Raw genomic sequence first — 20940 nt, 5'->3', positions numbered from 1 at the left:
TATATTTTCGGTACATTTGACAATTCTACAAACTATGCCAGTGAGTGTGCGCTTCTCGAATGTTACAGTCTTTCTTGCATATAACGGGCTTGCTGTTTGGCTACGCAATAAATGTTTAATTATGTTTAAACTCTTAAATGAATGATATAAATCATGCCCAAGCAAATTATGCACGTAATGCAGGTGAAATCAATGATTCTAATGTTGATTTGTGGCTTAAAACATCACAATTATTTAGCATTTTTGTCGACCGAACTTGTGCGGTTGTACTGTACGAGCTGGGGCTGAGCCGTACGTCAAAAATTCTCGCCACGTGCTTCGAGATTTCAACCAATCAGAAGGTAGGTCGAAAATATTGTCGCTCTGCCACTAAAACGAAACGAGCGATTTCCACTCTAGCCGCACTTTTTCTCTCCGCCTTTTTCTGTCAAGCTTAATTTGGTATTATTCGATCAGTGTGTAAGCCAAGTCTGTTGTGATTCCTCCATCTGGTTTTGATTGACGAAAATTTATGTCGATGGTTTTTGGCTAGGGTTTGTTCAAATATTACGTCCAGCGATTTTCGGGATTTCAGACCCCCCCCCCTCCCCCCTGTCACGCACTTTTCCTATACCTTTAACATGGGTTGTCACAAACCTCAGACCCCCCCCCCATCCCCCTATTCCTGGACGTAATTTTTGAACGAATTCCTAATTTAATAAAAAAAAGAAAAGGAAATATGTACTTTTTTTATTTGCATAAATGGCCAACATCATCATCCAAAACCTCAAACAACAACACACAAGCACTGATACTATTTAGTTAGACAAAAAATGCGGAGGGAAAAAAGTGCGGCAAGAGTGGAAATCGCTCGTTTCGGTTTGGTGCCAGAGCGACAAAATGTTTTTTCAGTGCCAGTGACGTTTAACCTCGCGTGCAGCTCACCATCTTGTTGCACTTAGAATTAGAATTGATCAGTTTGCGGAGCGTAGTGTCAGATAAGTCGCCGCAAAAATTCGAGTTATTTCCGAAACCACAATATGCACATTGAAGGTCGGATCCTAGAAGCAATATACCCAAAATAGGGACAAAAAATGTTTTTGTTTTTCTGGCTTAAACAGCGATAAATAATATTTTTATCAAATATGTGATTAACTACGAGCATTAGCATTAAAAACCAACTTATTCATATAGTATAAGCTAGGTTGCCTATAGCAGCCTTTGAGCATACATCAAATTAAAAGTACGCTCTGCTTAGTAGGCCAAAAATAGGGACAAATACCCTATTTGTAATATTTAATGTTACTAATTCAATTTTCATCTCATTTGATCAATCAATTTTAATCTCATTTGTAAACAAATTCGTAAAAAATCTCAATTTTACTTTGGCGGAAAAGGGTTAATATCTTTTTAAATGAAATAATGCCAATTATTCTTTAAAAAGCTTACCAAAAATGTATTTTTTTTTTCATTGAGCTCAATGCTCTACTGGTTTATTAATTTAAGGGGTTTGCTTGTATCTTTCACAAGTTATCGCGATTAAAAAATAATGTCTTGAAAAAGTTTTTTTTTGCGTTAACTCGTTATGGTTACAAGCAAACCCCATAAATTGTTTGTAATTGTCTGCGTTACAGCTTTGTAAATCATTGTTGCAAAGTTACAAAAAACACGAAACTTTAAAATGAAAAATGTACTTCTTAATGAGAAAATTACCCTTCTGGGTTATTGAATCCAAAAGAACATTAAATTTTCAATTTGTTCCAATTTGTTACAGTTAATAGCGAAAAATGGACTCATAATCCAAAGGTCGTTATTTCGAATCCTGGGGTGGATGCTTTTGTGTGGAGCTTATGTGTAAAAGGAAGTTGGATTGCCTCATCATTTCAAGCCTTCGGACACCTAGTTTCGAGTAGAAATCATGCAAAAGAGAACGCAAAGTTAATGCTGTAGAGTGAACGTTTTGATTTTTAATTTTATTTTGTTTGGGTGGTTTAACATCAATATAAAATAAACAGAAAAATTTAAAAAAGTCAGAATCGTCAACCATGTGATATGATCACAATTACAGTCCTCAGACTCGATTATCCGATCCGACCAACACAATTTCTACACAATCTCAACTCGAGGGGAAACATGAACTTTGGGGTCCCCAGGGTCACGTGCACTTTAAAGGGTTACATACATGTAAATCGTCAAAAATGTCCGAGGTTAGTTTGAGCACACATTTATATTTTTTAAATCTCTTTGCAGGGCATTAAAATATACATTTTCAACTTTTAACAAAATAAATATGAAGACATTTGGATGTACCATTACCGAGATATAGCTATTTTAAGTTAGCAGTTTCAAAAAAGGGGTGCCACGAAATCTCAACACTGCTTTGACCAAATCAGCTAAAAAGTTTTGTGAAGACTCGTTAAACCGGTCCTGTGTGAATGACGAAGGCCGATTTTTAAAAACATAATTCTAAAATGAAATAAAAATATTTGTATGTTTTTCATATAAAAATTCGTTAGTTTTTGATTTTTGTAATTTTGTAAATATCGTGGCACCCGTACATCAACTCGCTGTTTAGAGCAAAACTTTCACAAAGTTTGACAGTTCGTTTTGCGCATGGCAAAATTGTGAACTAGAATTGTCTCTTACTCAGTTCAGTCATGAAATATCTTCATGAAACTTTCAGGAATTATTGTAAGTCATCTTTTAGTAAATTTAGTGAATTTTCTGAAATATGAAATTTTGGGATTTTCTACATTGTGTACCCCTTAAGGTGTTTTATTTGAATGAAATGGACATTTCGGATAAATGAAGTGTTCGCGCAAGGTTATTTTTCTTTTCTTTTTATTTTGGCATGGAAGTACAATATTTGCTCAGACAAATAAATATTTCCTTAGAAAATTAAGAAAATAACCACGGATTAATAGGCTTTCGCACAGTAATTGTAAGAGGATTCAAAACAAAACAACTTCAAAAAAAAATGCTTCGAGAAAAAAAAATTAAAAAGGACGCGCATCTCCCTTCTTCCGAAGGTCGACCCCCGCCCGTGAAATCTACAACAATATTAGGTTTTTGCGGCTTTTAATTCCATTTCTTCCTTCGAAAAATTAGCATGCTAGCTCGTGCGCCACGTTTTCGCTCCCCCTTCGCTCTCTCGCTGGTCAATCCTGCTAAACGGTGTTTAATCACATATCGCTTGGCCCTACCCTATTACCTTTATTTTGTTTTTTGCTTGTTTCACTGTTCAAACTCTGCCACCAGAGCAGGTTAAGTCTCTCTCTCGGTTTCAATTCCCACGTTGATATTTAGAAAGCGCGTGTGCCCCATTCGGCGCAATAACATCTAATCTTTGGCTTTTTGTTTGAAAATATAGCATTTTTTCAGTACTAACATCGATCCCGTTTATTTCTTCAGTTTTTTTGTTACGTCCTTTCCAAAAAGCGGTGGTGTAAATGATAGCGCGCGTGCGGTTTGATTTGAGTTTTTTTTTTGTATAAATTTAGAAAATACAAGATTCTTAGCGTTTTTTCAATATTTTTTTCTTGGCTAGGATTAATATGATTTTGGTTCCCTCCGGGGTTCGCTCGCAAGAACGGAAGGGTGTAAAGTAAGCAAGACATTTACTCGGTGACTTGAAAAAAGCGTTTTAAATGCGCAGGGGTTTGGAAATAAGAGTTGTTATCAAAATTCGTTAGCGACGACGTCTCAATATAAATATTTGTTTGTTCGTTTTGCATTATATCTTTGCTTTTAATATTATAAGATTTTTTTCTTGTTCACTTTTTGTTTGTATATAATAATTTTTCAGCGTGCAAAATAGATACCGTGTACGGGTTTTGTGTGTGTGTGTGTATTTTGTTCTGTGTAAAGGGTACTAGGTTTTGCTCAAATTCTAAGCTAATAAACTACGACGACTTTCAAATTTCCTCTCTGCGGAGCGACAAAATATCTGGCTTGCTTTGTGGACTTGTTCCCAAATCCTTCCGGTCGCATAATTGAACTGTGATTAAACTTACCTCACTTAGCGATGATTATGCCGATGATGATTATGATGATGTGTGTTGCCCTTCTGTGGCGTGGGATGATATGGTAATTTGCGGGTTGAGGAATTGAGGTTCGGGGCACGCCGGAAGCCGATGTCCTTGTCCTTGACGGTGCACACAACAAACGTGAGACAATTGCGAACCGAGAAAGACAATAGATTTGTTCTGTGTTTTGTACAACCTCGGAGCAGCCGTGTGGCGTCTGTGTGCGCGCCAAACATTTGAAACGGGCGAAATGTGTGTATGTGCGACTTGATGAGAGGGCGAACGCTTCCGGAGCTGCTGCTGCTGCTTCTTCTCCTCCTTCTACTTGTATGGCATTTTGGTGACGCGGTGGTGATGGTTTCCCTTTCTCATGGTAATGACTCTCCTTTGCTCCAGAGTGTCTTCATTGTTCTTGTACATGCATTATCATTGTTGAGTATTTGCTTTCATGCTTTCAATTTTTTTTTCTCATCTCCTCATATCTTGACTTTTGTTGGCTGGCTGGACAAGATGTGATGATTCGGGAAGGTTGGAGGGATGTAGCGCTTGCGAGGAGAGAGGGAGGGAGCTTACAGTTCTGCTAGTTCCTTACTGTCTAGTTCAAGGCGTTGTTTTCTCTTGTTCCTGTAGCGCATAATGACCGCGAACACGATGCCGTTCACGATAAATAGGGCGGCGATTACAAGCGACGGAATAAGGATGTCTGAAAATAAAAGCAACAAAAAAAAAAAAACAGTGAGAAGCGCTCGTCGAAAGAAATGACTATCAAGGGCGGTGTGGTGCTCGCTGGGCGCATAAGTCGTTCTAAAATGGTAAGACGCAATTTTGAGAACATTTCTTTAAGATTTTAAGATTTAAGATTCCAGGATTCTAAAATTTTTAAGATCTTGAATATTTTTAAAATTTTGAAGATTTTGAAGATATTTGGAAGATTTTGAAGATTTGGAAGATTTTTAAGCTTTTTATGATTTTTAAGCTTTTGAAGATTTTTAAGCTTTTGAAGATTTTTAAGCTTTTTAAGTATTTTAAGATTTTTAAGATTTTTAAGATTTTCAAGATTTTTAAGTTTTTTAAGTTTTTTAAGTTTTTTAAGTTTTTTAAGTTTTTTAAGATTTTTAAGATTTTTAAGATTTTTAAGATTTTTAAGATTTTTAAGATTTTTAAGATTTTTAAGATTTTTAAGATTTTTAAGTTTTTAAGATTTTTAAGTTTAAGATTTTTAAGATTTTTAAGATTTTTAGGATTTTTAAGGTTTTTAAGATTTTTAAGATTTTTAAGATTTTTAAGATTTTTAAGATTTTTAAGCTTTTTAAGTATTTTAAGATTTTTAAGATTTTTAAGATTTTCAAGATTTTTAAGTTTTTTAAGTTTTTTAAGTTTTTTAAGTTTTTTAAGTTTTTTAAGTTTTTTAAGTTTTTTAAGATTTTTAAGATTTTTAAGATTTTTAAGATTTTTAGGATTTTTAAGGTTTTTAAGATTTTTAAGATTTTCAAGATTTTTAAGATTTTTAAGATTTTTAAGATTTTTAAGATTTTTAAGATTTTTAGATTTTTTAGAATTTTTTAATTTAAGAATTTTAAGAAGATTTTAGAAGATTTAAGATGATTTAAGAAGATTTACGAAGATTTAAGAAGATTTAAGAAGATTTAAGAAGATTTAAGAAGATTTATGAAGATTTAAGAAGATTTAAGAAGATTTTGAAGATTTTGCAGATTTTTCAGATTTTTCAGATTTTTCAGATTTTGCAGATTTTTTAGATTTTTCAGATTTTGCAGATTTTTCAGATTTTTCAGATTTTCATTCACAATGGTCATTTTTGGAGGCTAATATTTTTTTTGCAAAAAATATGGTATCTTATAGAAAGTATTTTTTTTCCAAATTTAATGGAGATCTTAGTTCCCTGGATTTGTATAAATTGGATAGTTATTGCATCTTCCCACTGGTAAAAAACGGAAACAGTTGCTTTTCTTCATATATTTTGACGATTTTTCCCATACAAACTACAAGGGCTTAGAGGGAAAAAATCTTCATTTCAAGGATTTGTACCACCCTCCTATACTTGTTAGTTTCCAAACTGTGTTCAGATTTTTTGAAATTACTCAAGGTAGCTCAGAAATGCAGCTTAATTTGAAACATAAAACTTTAATTTAGGCCAATTTGATGCAGTGATATTTTTTAAAATTATTATTGTCTCGATCGTTTTATTTAGTAAATTTTATATGTGAATAACAAAAAATCCGGGCAAAATAGAAGTGCCTATTGAAAAAACCACACAAAGAGAAACAATTTGGATTTGCTGAAAGTTTGGTTCGAAACCATAAAGGAAAAGTGGCGCAGAGAAAAAATAAAAAGAAAATGTTTTCAACACAGTTCAACCTTTTCGATTTCTTATGTCAATTTATTTTTCGTCATTTACTGTTAGAATTGGACTCTCCGAAGTGGTTTCAACCGACAAAATTAAATTTTATATCATTATCAAGAGCTCCACGAATTGAATTACATTGTTGCTTATCTTTTTCCTCAGAAACTCACATGTAAAATTAAAAAAATATAAAAAAAGTTTTTTTCTCCTAGAACATATTAAAAGGTTATAATTACATAAAAAATAAATATTAACAACCTAAAATCACCTATATTGGTCCAGAGAGCACCGCACCGACCATCATTATCCGGTTGAGAGGGCACCGCGCGAAGGGAGAGTACTTACCGTAAACGGTATCTGCCTGTTTGTCAGACATGCTGTCGGAATCACTGATCTTTCGCTTCTGCTCGTAATGAGACACTAGTCCACTTCCTTCGGTGGCGCGTTTTTCTGCAAATGGGAACACAGACAAAAAGAGAGGGGAGCACCGATTACTAAAAGGTCTATGAATGTACTAATCCTATTTCCCAGCTCGATCTTGAACTTGCACTCAAACGGGCTTAGAGCGGGCGATAATGTGCCCACACACGATTGCATAAACCCACACACACACATACAAAGATCCGTTGGATCCTGTACTTGAAAATAACATGCAAACAGTGCTGCACTCGAGCCGATAGTCTATCGACTTGTGATGCTGTCAACGGTGGCTTGGAAAGTCGATTTTTGTTGAAAGTTTTCATTTGAATTTTTAAGCACCATGCGACTCCACTGAAAGCTTCAAGAGTATTCACATTAGGTGGATACAGATTCACAAAAAAAAATTAACAACATCAAACTTTTATCCCACCGTATCAATCCACAAGCTGTCGGCGCGGCTTAAATTGATACTGTACACTGCGCTGATGGTCGTTTCGAGCTCAACTCGAGTACAAAAGTGGACGACGACGGCTCTCTGTTATCAAACAGTTCTCACGTTACTAATACACTCTCTTGCTCTTTGTCGGTGGCGCCATTCATTCGAACTCTTTTGTGAACGTGTGTTTGTTTATTTGTTCACGGGACACTACTAGTAGCAACAATGGCCAGGGAATTATGTGGCAGAGTGGTCGTTGGTCGCTGTGCTGGTGTATTGAGAACTTTGTTATCATTTGTGCAATTGGAGCTTATCGGGGCGTCGTCGCGTTGTTTGAGGATTATGGCTGGATTTGAATGACAAAGCCGAACACCGTTGAATTGTTTGGCCCGGACATCGAGTGTGTATCCGATGAATATAGATTAATGATAATGTTTGATAAGGGTGGTATTTTTTTATAATACCTTACTATTGAATTCCTTTAAACACTTCACAAATTAAACAAGAGATAATTCTAGCCATTTTTTAATGAATACATCAGTGGAAGTGTTTGGTTTTATTTATTTTTTATTCATTAAGGCCGTTGCAAATATTTTTCAAAGTTTATGAAAATTTAAAAAAGTATTGATTATACAAATATACCATAAATCTCTGAAAATTCTATCGTTTATAAGTTTTAATGCAGTTTAAAATTGATTCACTAAAAGTGGTAGCTCAAACCAGAAAGCCCGTCAGCCATCAGCCTTGTCCTGTCATAAACTTTGATTGACACATTAATGCCCGTACCGCTGACCCCATAAGTGACATCCAATTAATCACTTTAGGTCAACATCTACCCCGTCAGCTCACAACCAGCATTACGTTGATTTTAGTCAATTCAAAACAATTTGTTCCAGCTAGAGCGTCCAGCTTCCAGGAATTTTTAAAATTCGTCAGTGCTGTTTTGGAGTTTGACACTTATCTTGACGGCAAATTACATTCAAATCTAAGTTTGAAACCTCGGAAGGAACGAGGTCAAGAAAAGTTGCGCATTAGGTATTTTGTGCAATACAAACGCTGAAAAAAATCTGATGGATGTTATTCTTCAAACTCGATATCTTCATTTGAAAATTTCTAACTTTCAAGAAAAATTGTATGAGGAAAATTGTATGTAACTACAGTCCAGACTCGATTATCCGAACGCCTCGAAAAAAATTGACTTCGGAAAATCGAAAAAAAATACATTGTCTTATTTTTATGGTCAAGCTTAAGTATGACCCATAAACTACTCTAAAATGATTTAAAATTTTTTAATCCAAGATGGCGTCTAAAATGGTGGTGATAACATATTGAAAAAAAATCTGTCCTCAGATTTGAGCCAAAGTGTCAAAACATCGATTTTTGGTCATATTTTAGGTTTATATGTTAATTTTACACAGAAACCTATATGTCTCTAAAAGTTAACCTTAAAAAACTGATTTTTGAAGGTTTGCTCAGATGCTTTCTCTAAATTTGATCGTAGAAGGCGTAGTTTGCGAGATAAAATGTTGGTGTCTTAGACAAAGTTTTTTAGATTGGCAAAAGCCCAACAAAACAATAAAAAACCCAAGAATGTTCCTGAAAAGTAAGATTTTCAAAATCACCCTTATTTTGAACCAAAGCAAAAGTTGCCCCTCCAACCAAGAGCGCCAAAATTTTACAATTTTCGAAAAATCCATTCATCCATCCTTAATTCTGCGATCTGGACCATTGTGCATTGGTAAAAGTATTCAAATTGAAAAAATCAAAACTTTGAGTGTACAAAAATTTAAAAAAAAGTAATATTAAATTACAAAAAAGTAAAAACCTAAGGCCGTTGCAAATATAATTCGAAATTTATGTCCCTCGACTCTGGCCAAAGTCGAAGGGGATGGGACAAAAATAATATTAAAAAAAAACAATTACAAGCCATGATTTTAACTTTTGAATGAAAAAATTGATTTGAAATGCATTTTATACCTGCCCAGTTGTCTTACACTTGAAAAATATCGAAGCAATAACGAAGAAAAAGTTTCTCAAAAACTCAAATTATTTTTAATCGATCCCAAACATGCTAAATAAGATTTAAAACGCAGGAAAAATGCATTTCAAATTGTTTTCAATTGAGTCCATTCTATTTACATTATAACATGAAAATAAGTTTTAAAAAACCTAAGTTTTCGGCCCGATGTTAAATGAGGGATTCAAGTACGAACTGAATTTAAATTTTTAAATCTATTTTTTTAATTTTATGATTTAATTTTTTCTAAGTTTTAAAATTTTTGAATTTTTAAATTTACTATTTTTGAATTTTTAACCCCTTCTCGCCCAGACCAAAATCGAGATTTTTTACGTTTTTAATCATCACTCGTAACTGGATCGATCAAATTGAATGAAATTTTAATGGTTGTAAGCTAACGTTCTATTTAAACTAACGCAGGTTGTAACAGGTTAAAAAAAATGCATGGTTGCCGAGATATTTAATTATGAAGACAAAAATTGGTGGTGCTCTGGAGTAACCATGGGCGTTAGAGGGTTAAATATTAATATTTTTTCAATATCCACATTTTAAAATCATTAAATTTGTTATTGCTAGTTTTTGAATTATTTAATTTTTTAATTTAAAAATTTCCGACTTCATGAATGTTTGTATTTATATGCATTTTTATTATTGAATTAGGTAATAATTTCCAGAATTTTTTATTTATAAAATTTATAAATTTAAAAATTTTAAAATGATTTTTTAAATTTGTATTCCTTAGAATTCTTGATATCTTTGAATATTTAAATTTAAATTGTTTTAAATTTATGATTTTCCAAGTTTTGTATTTATGATTTTGATCGGTGAACCTCGTTGGATAATTGTACGAATCTCGTTGGATAAATGTACGAAATGCGGTTTTACCATCAGATTTTTGGCTCTGTGGATTTTTATCGAGGTTTTTAAGCGAATATGGCGTTCGAATGGTGAACGCTCGAAATGTCAAAATCACGCAGTGGTACCAACATTACGGAAAAAGTGTGCCATGGCATGACAACCACATTTTTTCTCTAATGTTGGTGCTACTGCGCGATTTTGACATTTCAGGCGTTCACCATTCGAACGCCATCTTCGCTTAAAAACCTGGATGCTTCCACAGTACCGTAAACGAGGGTGACATTGATAAAATTTCAATTTATTTTTGGAACATTTTCCAACTGGTAAGGTTTTTCTCAAGATTACTGTTTAAAAAACATGTACTCGAGTAGGCCACACAAAGTCCATGCAATAGTTAGTTCAAAAATTCTTAGTTTGAATTCCGGGGTGACTTTGATAGTCATAGTTTTTAAAATCAGATTTAAGGTGTTCAAACCATATTTTTACGTCAAATGTATAATCACTAAGGTTAATGATGTAGTTTTTTAGAAAAAATCAATGTTTATAACTAGACTTTTTTTTAATAGGTCCTATAAACATATGAAAGACAATAGTTTATAGGTCCTTTAAAAAAAACTCTAAGTTAACTAAATATAACTAAGTTTATGAGCTTTTTAACAAAATACATATAAATTTTAGGTGAAATTGTTAAAAAGTCAGAATTTAGCCTGAAATTCGTTAAAACTAGTTTTGTTTATACGATGATCGATATATATTGCATATCAATGGATCAAAAGTTTTAACATTTTATATGAACTGTGTTCTTTAGAGATTATAGAGAATAGAGAAATTTAGAGATTTTTTGAATCATGTTTCAAAAACACATCTCGAGTGAGTTTTCAAAAAGCCGTAAGAGCCACCGTGACCTCTGACACTAATTTTCGTTTTTCTCCAAAATTAAACAAAATTTCATTTATTTTTAGTTTGGACTTTAAGGACGTGTAAATGAACAATCTCAAGCATTTTTGATATTGGTTTTTCGTAAGTAGGTCGAATACCGATGCAAAAAGGACTTTGTTTACCAATGGCTCTTACGGCTTTTTGAAAACAAATCCGAGACATAATATTTATTATTTACAATCTTATTTAATCTTATCCTAATGGAAAATTATCCGAAGAATCCGAAAATAAAGTAAAAAAGAGTCAATCTCAGACATGATTTAAACTTTAATCCTCCAGCATGTGAACCAAGCACACAATTGTAATGTGAAACCCTGACAAACACATAATGTGGTTTGCCTCCATGATTCAATTATCTGCAATCGAAAGAATTAATTAATTGAACTGATCAAAGTGTTGGTTCGGTCCTAATCGTCGTCTGACATTTATTGACCTGTTACCCCATATCGGGTGCACTCGGTTAAGCCGGATTGTGCCATCTGTGCGGGTTCCCAAGTTCACAGCATCAACACGCAGCGGGACATTCCTAGCTCAATTATTATAATTTATGCTCCCTTCATTCTTCTATTTCATTTTTCATCAACCAACATCGTTATAATTTTCCGCTTGCTGCGTGAATAAGTGGTTTATTTTTAAAACGCTGTGCGTCGTTTCTACTTCACGTTTTCATCCCAAATCGATGCCCATTGAACGCATTAAGTCAATACCTTGCTTGTTATTGTCGCTTTATTTTCACTCCACCTCCTTTTGTAACGCCAACGACGACAAAGTGTAAAAATAAAGCCGACGAAAAAAAAACTCAACGCCCGAAAAGAAAATATTTACGCCAAAAATTACCCCACCCCAACATCAAAGGATTGTGTTTCATTTCGAGCCAAGGTTTTGTTTCTGCTAACGATCTCATTGAATTGCTTCTTGGAAACGCGATTCAAATTAATGGAAATGTTCGCGGTACGACGACGACGCGTTACCATTATCAGTAGGAGCACCTGACTATTGGGAGATTGTGGACGGGGATTGAAACCGAAGGAAATCAATTTCCACTCCATCCAACACACTGACTGACTGACACAAGTCACACAAACGAGGGCAAATGCATTAATGGTGTAAACTGGTTGATTGAAATTAACTTTGACGATAAACAGATGTCAGGCGGGAGAAATACACCGCCATAGCACGATTGAAAAGAAATAAAATATTAATGGCGGTGACTTGGAGTCAGATAAAATGTCGGTTTGCATTACTGATTTATGGAGTACGAATTTGCTTGTAAAAATAATTTCTTTTAAATACTTCTGTGTAATCCACCCAGGAATTAGCATTTTTGTCTCAGTAAAAAAAATCATGGTAATATTACATGTGGGAAGGGGTACATCTTTATGTCAGAAAAAAATGTGTAATTTTACCTCTGAAAATGTGTAATTTTACCACTTTTCTAGTGTAATGTCACTTTTTCAGTCTACCCGAGCAGATAAAAATAACTTGGGAATAAAATGTGTTGATCTTTGAAAATACTTGGCCAATAACATTTTATGTTATTATTTATAACATTTTTTGTTATTCGCCATTCCCGGGCAGACGGTAATAACAAAATTCATGCCATTTCAATAACAAATATTGTTAAAATAACTGAAAGTGTTATGGAATATTCCTGCAAAATCAATTTTTGCATAAGAGTTTAATAACAGTTTTTGTTATCATAACAAAATTTGTTATTGGTCTGATATTGGTTGAAAGCCAAAACAACTTTGGAATAACATTTTTTTGTTATGGAAGAATACCTCCAACTGTTATTGGGATGATCGGATTAGTTGTTAAAATAACAAAAAATAATAACAAAGATTTGTTCGAAGAATAACCAAAAATGTTATTAATCTGTTATAACAATAACAATCCAATAACAAAAAATTCATAACGATGAATAACAAATCTAGTTATAAATAACATAAAATGTTATTGGCCTAGTATTTTCCAATATCAAAAAATGTTATTCCCAAGTTATTTCCGTCTGCTCGGGTTATTGATTTTTCGGTTTTTTTTTTATTATGATTTTCATGTTATTGAATTGTTATTGTAATAACAGACTAATAACATTTTAATTTATTCTTCGAACAAATATTTGTTATTCTTTTTTGTTATTTTAACAACTAATCCGACCATCCCGAGCAGACGGAAATAACTTGGGAATGACATTTTTTTATATTTGAAAATTTGTTTGTTAATCGTCGCTATGATTTTTTTGTTATTGGATTGTTATTGTAATAACAGACTAGTAACATTTTTAGTTATTCTTCGAACAAATCTTTGTTATTATTTTTTGTTATTTTAACAACTAATCCGATCATCCCAATATTAGTAGAAGTTATTCTTCCATAACAAAAAATGTTATTCCAAAGTTGTTTTGGCTTTCAACCAATATCAGACCAATAAAAAAATTTGTTATGATAACATATACTGTTATTAAACTCTTATGCACAATTGGATTTTTCAAGAAAATTTCATAGTGCTTTTTGTTATTTTTTATCAGTGTTTGTTTTTGTAATGGCATGAATTTTGTTATTACTGTCTGTCCGGGTAAATTAAAGTAAAATTACATCACAAAAGAGGTAATATTCCTTCCAAAATCACACCTTCCACTATTTATTTACACTATTTTATACTGTGATTTATGTTCAAATTTAAATTCAAATTAATTCAGAAAAATATATTGCAAGGAATAAGGTAACAGAAAATATAATTTCCGACCCAAAATTTGCTCCCGAATGTAACGGATATCCTCATAGCAAAAGCTTCTTACATCGTGTGTAACGCGTATGACGTCAGCCCAACTCAACGCAAAGTACCTCTGGTGAAAAGCTCATCACATAAAATCAGTCAACGAAAGTACCCAACATTTTCACGCGCACGCAACTCCCCCAGGAGTGAAGCCAAGCTGGGAGTGGTATATGCCCAACACCATGACAGGTGCACAACCCAACTGCTGCTGCTGCTGCCGGGGGGAGGTTGGGCAAATTTGACGCTGCAAAACAAAAGAACCCCCGGAGGAGACATTTCCGTCAGCGCTCTCGGGATCCAGGTTGTAATAGCTTGCACGCAGCAGGGAACGGCTTCCAATTATTTTGCCTAGCTGTTCAACCCATGCGGATCTGGCAAGCTTCTTGTGACGTCTTAGCTCAAAGTAACCACCCACAAGTATAACTTTTCAATTTAAAATTTTATACGATCAAAAACATAAGCATATCCCCCCTAACAAAACGCTCAGCAAAGATATGGTTTGTGAATAATAAATCGCGAACTGGCCGGAAATGTGATGAATTCGTCTCCGAATCGGAGAAAAGGTAAGGTGTTTGTGTTTATGTTTCACTTGGAGGAAACTTTGTTTGGTCAGTGGGACAGCACCAATGTTGGATCGATTTTTCGATGGTTGCGAGAGACGAACCGTTGGGAAGCGAAGCATGGAACACTAGGGTGTAATATGGTTGTATGGAAAAAAATAAAGTTGTCCAAATTTAGCGAGCACAGCAATTTTTCAGTTCCTTTTGGGGTCCTAAACAACTCCCCAAAGTTTGGGAACGATTGGTTTAGTCCTCACTTTGCGCAAAGCGATTCAATTTTCCATATAAATTTGTATGGGAAAAACTTTTTTTTTGGATTTTGATATTTATAAAATCCACGTTTCACACTGTGCTAAAACCGGATTCATATTCGAATGCTCTGGAATGTGCTCTACAACTTTCCCGAAGAGAGTATGGTGGTAACTTGCTCCTATAAAAAGATACAGCGTTTTCAAAACTCGTCTAAAACGTGTTTTTTGATCGAAAAACACGTTTTAGACGAGTTTTGAGGACGCTGTATCTTCTTTCAGCGACAAGCTAGCACCATACTCTCTTCGGGAAAGTTGTAGAGCACATTCCAGAGCATTCGAATATGAATCCGGTTTTAGCACAGTGTGAAACGTGGATTTTATAAATATCAAAATCCAAAAAAAATGTTTTTCCCATACAAATTTATATGGAAAATTGAATCGCTTTGCGCAAAGTGAGGACTAAACCAATCGTTCTCAAACTTTGGGGAGTTGTTTAGAACCCCAAAAGGAACTGAAAAATTGCTGTGCTGGAAAATCGATTTTCATATTACACCCTAATGGAACACGTTTTTATTTTTTGGAGGATGGTAAATATTTGAACACGTTTTAAAAGTTTTGGAAACGAAAAAGTTTCCAGCGTTTTAGGGACTGAAAGGTGGAAAAACTTTTTGAACACTTGTATCAACAGCTTGTCAAAAGGGTTGATTGGTTAGGAAAACTTTACTTTTTAATGTTGTTGATTTGTAAAGATTTTTAAATTTTCATTCAAAATAATTTACCCTACTATCCTGAAAAATAAAGTTAAAAACAGAAAAACAGAATTTTCTTCTTCGTTTCTTAATTTTTGTTAAATGTTGACAGAAAAAGATGCAAATTCAAGCAAATTAAAATATTTTTTTGTGTTAATGATTCCAAAGATGAGTTTAACAAATCAGAAATATTGTTAATTAGTTTTTGTTGATTAAAAAAAACTCTTTGCCGCACAAAACTTTAATATAATTTTCAAATATTTTTAAAGAAATGCCTCAATATTACAGGAAGGACTTTACTTGAACCCACAAACATCGTTTTTTTAGAAATTATGAAATTTCAAGGAAATCCACCAGAGCTTGAGCAACTTTTTCTTGAAATAAAAGCTTCAGGTCAAGGTTATTTTTTGGTCTAATTGTTTGATAAATTTGAGAATTTTGTTCAAATTTGCATTTTTTTATTGGTTCTCAAAAAAAAAAAACACATAACAAAATGTGAAACAAGCAGCTGAAACTTTCATTAATTTCAAACATTACTATCAAATCATTCATCATGAAATGCTTTGCAACATTTTCCAAAACTGATTATAATCCATGCAAATCACCATAAACTGTTAATAAAGAAGACAATATTCACTCATTGAAAAAACGGCTATTATCCTCTTTTGGCAAAATCGAGATTTTAGCTACAAGTGTAAGAGGATGTTCTTACGCATCTTCCGAACCTTGAATTTCACTAGAATATTGTTTAATCTTGGCCGTTGATGCGAAAAACCAAACGGCTAATATCCCCTTCCCCTATAAAATTGCCGTGGCGAAAATTTGGGGACGAAAACAAAAACGCGTTTTTCTCGGAATACTTGATTTGGCATAATAGCCGAAAATTCAATTATGGGCAGGACGGAACACCATAATTTTACAGAATTTTAAAAAAATTTACATAGAATATATTAAAATCAATTAAAACTAATCAATGTCCAATTTTGGTGTATTCGGGCCGTTGCAGTAATTTTTGAAAGTTTATGTCCCTCGACCCTGCCTAAAGTCGAGAGGAGGGAAAAAAAATGAAATGGTTGGCCATGGTCAAGGATGTAAAATAATCTCTTCTAGCGAATATGATTGCCTGAAGAAAGGCCCTCTGAGTATGCTTTGATCTCGTTTTTCATGACTGTCACTTGATCGTTGAGTGTGGCAGGGGCGATTAAAAGTGTTTATGATCGGGTTTAGTCGTCAACTTGCTGCGATCAAAATACAATCTTGTCCCTTTACCACCAGCAGTCATGGGTTGTTACAATCATCGACTGCACTCTTGACGAATGACAGCTAGTCGTGGCAATTTGAGAATCAAGACTATTCTCAGCAGTCTTATTCGTTAGGTGTTACAGGCAGCGATTAATCGCTAATTTAATCATAGTCGTCGGCTTTTCAACACTGGCCATGGTTTAAACATTTGAATAAAAAAAAATTAAGATGCATTTTACACCAGTCTAGTTGTTAAGCAATCATTAGTTTTCAAAATATCAAAGAATCAAAAATTTCTTCCGCGAAAAAACACTTTTTGCGGTAATATACATTGAAATTTCAGCAAAATTCTAAATATATTTGAAGTAGCTCAAACATGCCAAATTTAATTACTATGAATGCAGGAAAATGTGTTTCAAGTTTTTTCAGTACATTAGGCTGGTACAAATTTTATTTAAATTTTTGACACCCTCCTTAAAAGTCGGCCCGAAAAATCAGGGGACAAATCAAATATTTTTCTCAAAAAAGTTCAAATTCTCAATGAAAATTGAAGTGCAATCAACCAAATTCACATTTAAATGTATTCCCCTGCGTTTAAAATCATCTTTAGCATGTTTGCCTTGATTCAAAAATATTTTGAGTTTTTATGAATTTTCGTCAGATCTTTCATTTTTTGAAAACTTACGAATGCATATCAACTGTACGGGTGTATAATGCATTTTCCAATGGTTTTTTCATTAAACTGTTGAAATTCTAAGTTTTAGTTTCAAATATTGAATAAAAATTGAATGATATTTGCAACAGCTTTACGATAATATTTTTTCTAAGGTCGAAATACCAGTGTAAAAAATATGTTTTTTAAATTATGAAAAAGCTTGAAATAATACTTGATACTCTTAATTTGCACGCAATGAACGAGGTGAAAATCAAACACTTCATGATCAAAAAGATTAACAGAAAAAATGACAGGTTTATGCTTTTTGAACCTATTCTTAATAAATGATTTTGAATGATGTTTAACATAAATTAGGATATGCACACATAATCTGTCATAAATTTCTTACGTTTTTTTCGGATTTATTGCTCAATTAGTCTAACTTTTAAGAAAAATGTTTAAGTCGTAAAAGGAACCCGAAATTGGAGACAATACATTCCCAAGACCAAATGATCTCAGTTGTCGATCTCAGATTTCTCAATAAACCTTTCTGTTCCGATGGATTTTTTCAGTCCCTTCAAACATCATACTTTGATTGCATAATTCGACATTTTTAAAGTTGACTCTTCAATTTATTCAAGGTATGATAGATTTGGCCTCCCTGAACACGCTCTAATTGACAGAATTGGATTTTAGTGAATTTCCTGCCAATTAATATACTTATTAATTTGAATATAAATACTATGATCGTGTTAAGAAACCAGACGACCATCTTTATTTTTGTTACTCCCATATATAAACGTGGGTGCGCATGGTCGCTTATGATAATTCCATAGAATTGATATCCGTTATAAATATAAAATGTTATTTATTGGCAGGGAATCCACCAAAATTCAATTCTGTCGATTGGAACATATTCAGGGAGCCCAAATTTATCATACCTTGACGAAACTGAAGCGTTTACTGGTATCAATTTAAAAAAATGTCGAGTTTAGTTATTTTGTTCTTTAATCTGACACCCCTTCGATATCGACATTTCATTTCAAGCATTTCAACTTTGAATTTGATCTTTTTGTTGTTTTTTTTTCAGATTTTCCAAAATAATTACCTCATTAAATATTTGAAAAAAAAAATCAATGTGAATAAATAATAATCAGATCAATTTTCACCTTTTTAAAATATTTCATTCACTGAAATCAAAACTGAAAAAGTGATTCAATTAGCATACCCTCGACAAAGCCAGCCTCAGCTCAGTTATCATGAAACGAACACACATTTTTCCCCGTCCCAGCTGTAATCATTCATCCGTTGCCAAGCATCGTATCAGCTGACCAGCGTCATTCATTTCGCTACACTCCTGCCTGACTGATGTGTTTATCATTTCATCTTCTCGCGCGGGGCAAAATTTGTGCGCAATAAAAACGAAATCAGAACTGAATTAATCCCCTTTTCTGCTTTTTTTTTTGGGTTACACATTTTTCATTTAAAACGACGTAACCGACATTCGATTCCGTATAATTTGACGCATACGCCACTTTTTTCAGAAACCAAACCCAGATCATCCTTGATCGGAGTCGTTGTCGTCGTCCGGAATGAATCAAGCACACATCCTCATGCAATAAAGCGCTTCCTTGCGCACACACTAACACAAAAACAACGATTCATCACCATCGTCGCGGTTAGGGGCCATCATGGACGCATGTTGCATAAAAGGAGCATAAGACGAACTGTGTTGGGGGAGCAACATTTGAAAGGGGTGAAACTTGATTTTGAATTTTGACTACTGTTTTCACTCATATTAGTTCACCAAAAACGCCACGCTTTCCCCCTAATTGTGTTTTTCCTGTTGTCTGATGTTTGTGTCACTTTCGGCTGAGACCAGTCTAAATTTAAAGTTCTTCATTCTACCCGACTGCAACACGTTTTACTCGCTTCTACTACACGAAGTTGTGTTTTCTCCCCTCCGACGTGGTTAGCCAAAACAGTCCACAAACACCACGACGACGGTCCTTGTTTTCGTTATTTTGGAAACCATCTGCCACTTTGTCACAAACATTGTGCAACTGTGCAAAAGGTCACACGCGGTTGTTTCTTGTTGTCATCGTTTTTGTTTCCATTAAGTTTATCAACACTATCTTCACAGAGCTTCAGGCCCGTGGCCTACTGGTTTTTAAGATTCTTGAACCCGTATCAGGTCAAGCCAACTCCCAGCCCCAAAATCTCACGCAATCACACAAGCAGGCCAGGCGTTGAAAAGCAAACAAAGAAGGACGCAAGGAGCGCGTTCAGTACTCACCTACACAGGCCGGCAACGGTCGGTTCCACGTGTCTCGCGGTGCAGACCAACTCACGACTGGGCTCAGCTGTGTCGGGGAAAACATACAGGGGATCACAGACGTACCGGACTCTTCGCTCGCTCCGACGGACCAGCGTCATGTGCGGCGGAATCGGCGACGGCGGCTCGCAGCCGAGTGCTACCAGCGAGCGAGAGTGGGAGAGAGCAATCGAAGGAAAGAAAGAGAAACAAAAAATCGTATATAAGCATAGGTGGTGGAAGAAGCGAGACAGCTAGAGCTGCCAAAGTTGTTCAACTCTGTGTTGGGTGTGTGTGAGAGAAGGTGAACGCAGTGGAGAAGCACGGTTTTTGTTCAAATTTTAAAATATCCAAAAAAGTTACACATCCTAAAGAACCAATGTCACCATTTGTTCACACCAACCAACATTGGCCCTTTTGACATTGTTCCCCCCATTGAACCAGAATTAATCAAACTACCCATGACTCAACTAAACAAAAACACGTGTTTCTCCGCTGCGAACGCGTGGTGCTTTACTTTGCGCACGTGCCAAAAAGGGACAACTGAAAGAAAGGTGGTGGTGGTGGTGCGATGCTGTACTCGGCCGTACACTGTGCATGGTGCTTAGAATTTTGTGTTTGTGTGTGGGTGGGTAAGCGAGAATCATTCAGTAATTTAAGGATTTCGGTTGCAGCTTCACACAAGCTCTCACTAGTTAAATGGGACTCTGTGATATTATGCGAGTGTGACGTGGCGAAGCACGTGGCTTTCTGCGGTTGGTAAATATTGTTGAATTTTGTTTCACATTTCGATGCCTCTGTGCTCTCTTATGCTTAATAGATAGGAAAACCAGTAAGCTTAGTACAAGAGAGCACAGAGGCATCGATTTATGAATCAAAAAGATTTTTTGGATTGAAATTGATTTGTATGAGGCAGTTTGATTCTAAATTTAGTTTCGATACCTTTTAACCTTTCAGGTTCAGGATATTTGCTAAAAATTTTATTATTTTATTATTTAATTATGGTAATACAATACGAAAATTATTGGCCAGTTTTGGAAATCATAATTTTAATTTTAAATTTTAATTTCTTTTCCAGATCATCAAAATTTAAAAATCCTAAATAAACGGTTACAAAATTCCCGGGAAACGAGAATTTTTTAACAAATTTCTCAGGAATTCCCAGAAAATTTGAAATTTATAAAAAAAAATTGTTCTGATTTTTGTTCTGATTCATATTTTTCAGCAAAATTGTATAAAATAGCTAAATAAGTGAGGATCAAAAAGAGCCTTGACTGATTGTAAAAAAAACGTACAACTTCAAGAAAATATATAAATTTTCTTATATTATAAGCTGCCTTTCAATTCGTTAAACATAT

The 20940-nt window shown here is 34.2% G+C and overlaps 1 protein-coding gene across 1 annotated transcript in view; it reads right to left on the bottom strand.

Annotated features, from left to right (window-relative positions):
• Positions 1–2803: 2803 nt before the first annotated feature.
• The window catches only part of LOC6037005, a 195965-nt gene continuing 177828 nt past the window's right edge, over positions 2804–20940 (bottom strand). Inside the window, 4 exon segments of the mRNA XM_038256426.1 lie at positions 2804–4707; positions 6712–6816; positions 19565–19593; positions 19595–19742. Coding sequence (XP_038112354.1) covers positions 4574–4707; positions 6712–6816; positions 19565–19593; positions 19595–19742 — 416 coding nt within the window. The 3' untranslated portion in view covers positions 2804–4573.

Source organism: Culex quinquefasciatus, chromosome 2, assembly GCF_015732765.1.
Source record: "Culex quinquefasciatus strain JHB chromosome 2, VPISU_Cqui_1.0_pri_paternal, whole genome shotgun sequence".
Classification (NCBI taxonomy): domain Eukaryota; kingdom Metazoa; phylum Arthropoda; class Insecta; order Diptera; family Culicidae; genus Culex; species Culex quinquefasciatus.
The sequence above is the reverse complement of the archived record's forward strand: the minus strand, read 5'-3'. Positions and strand labels throughout refer to the sequence as shown.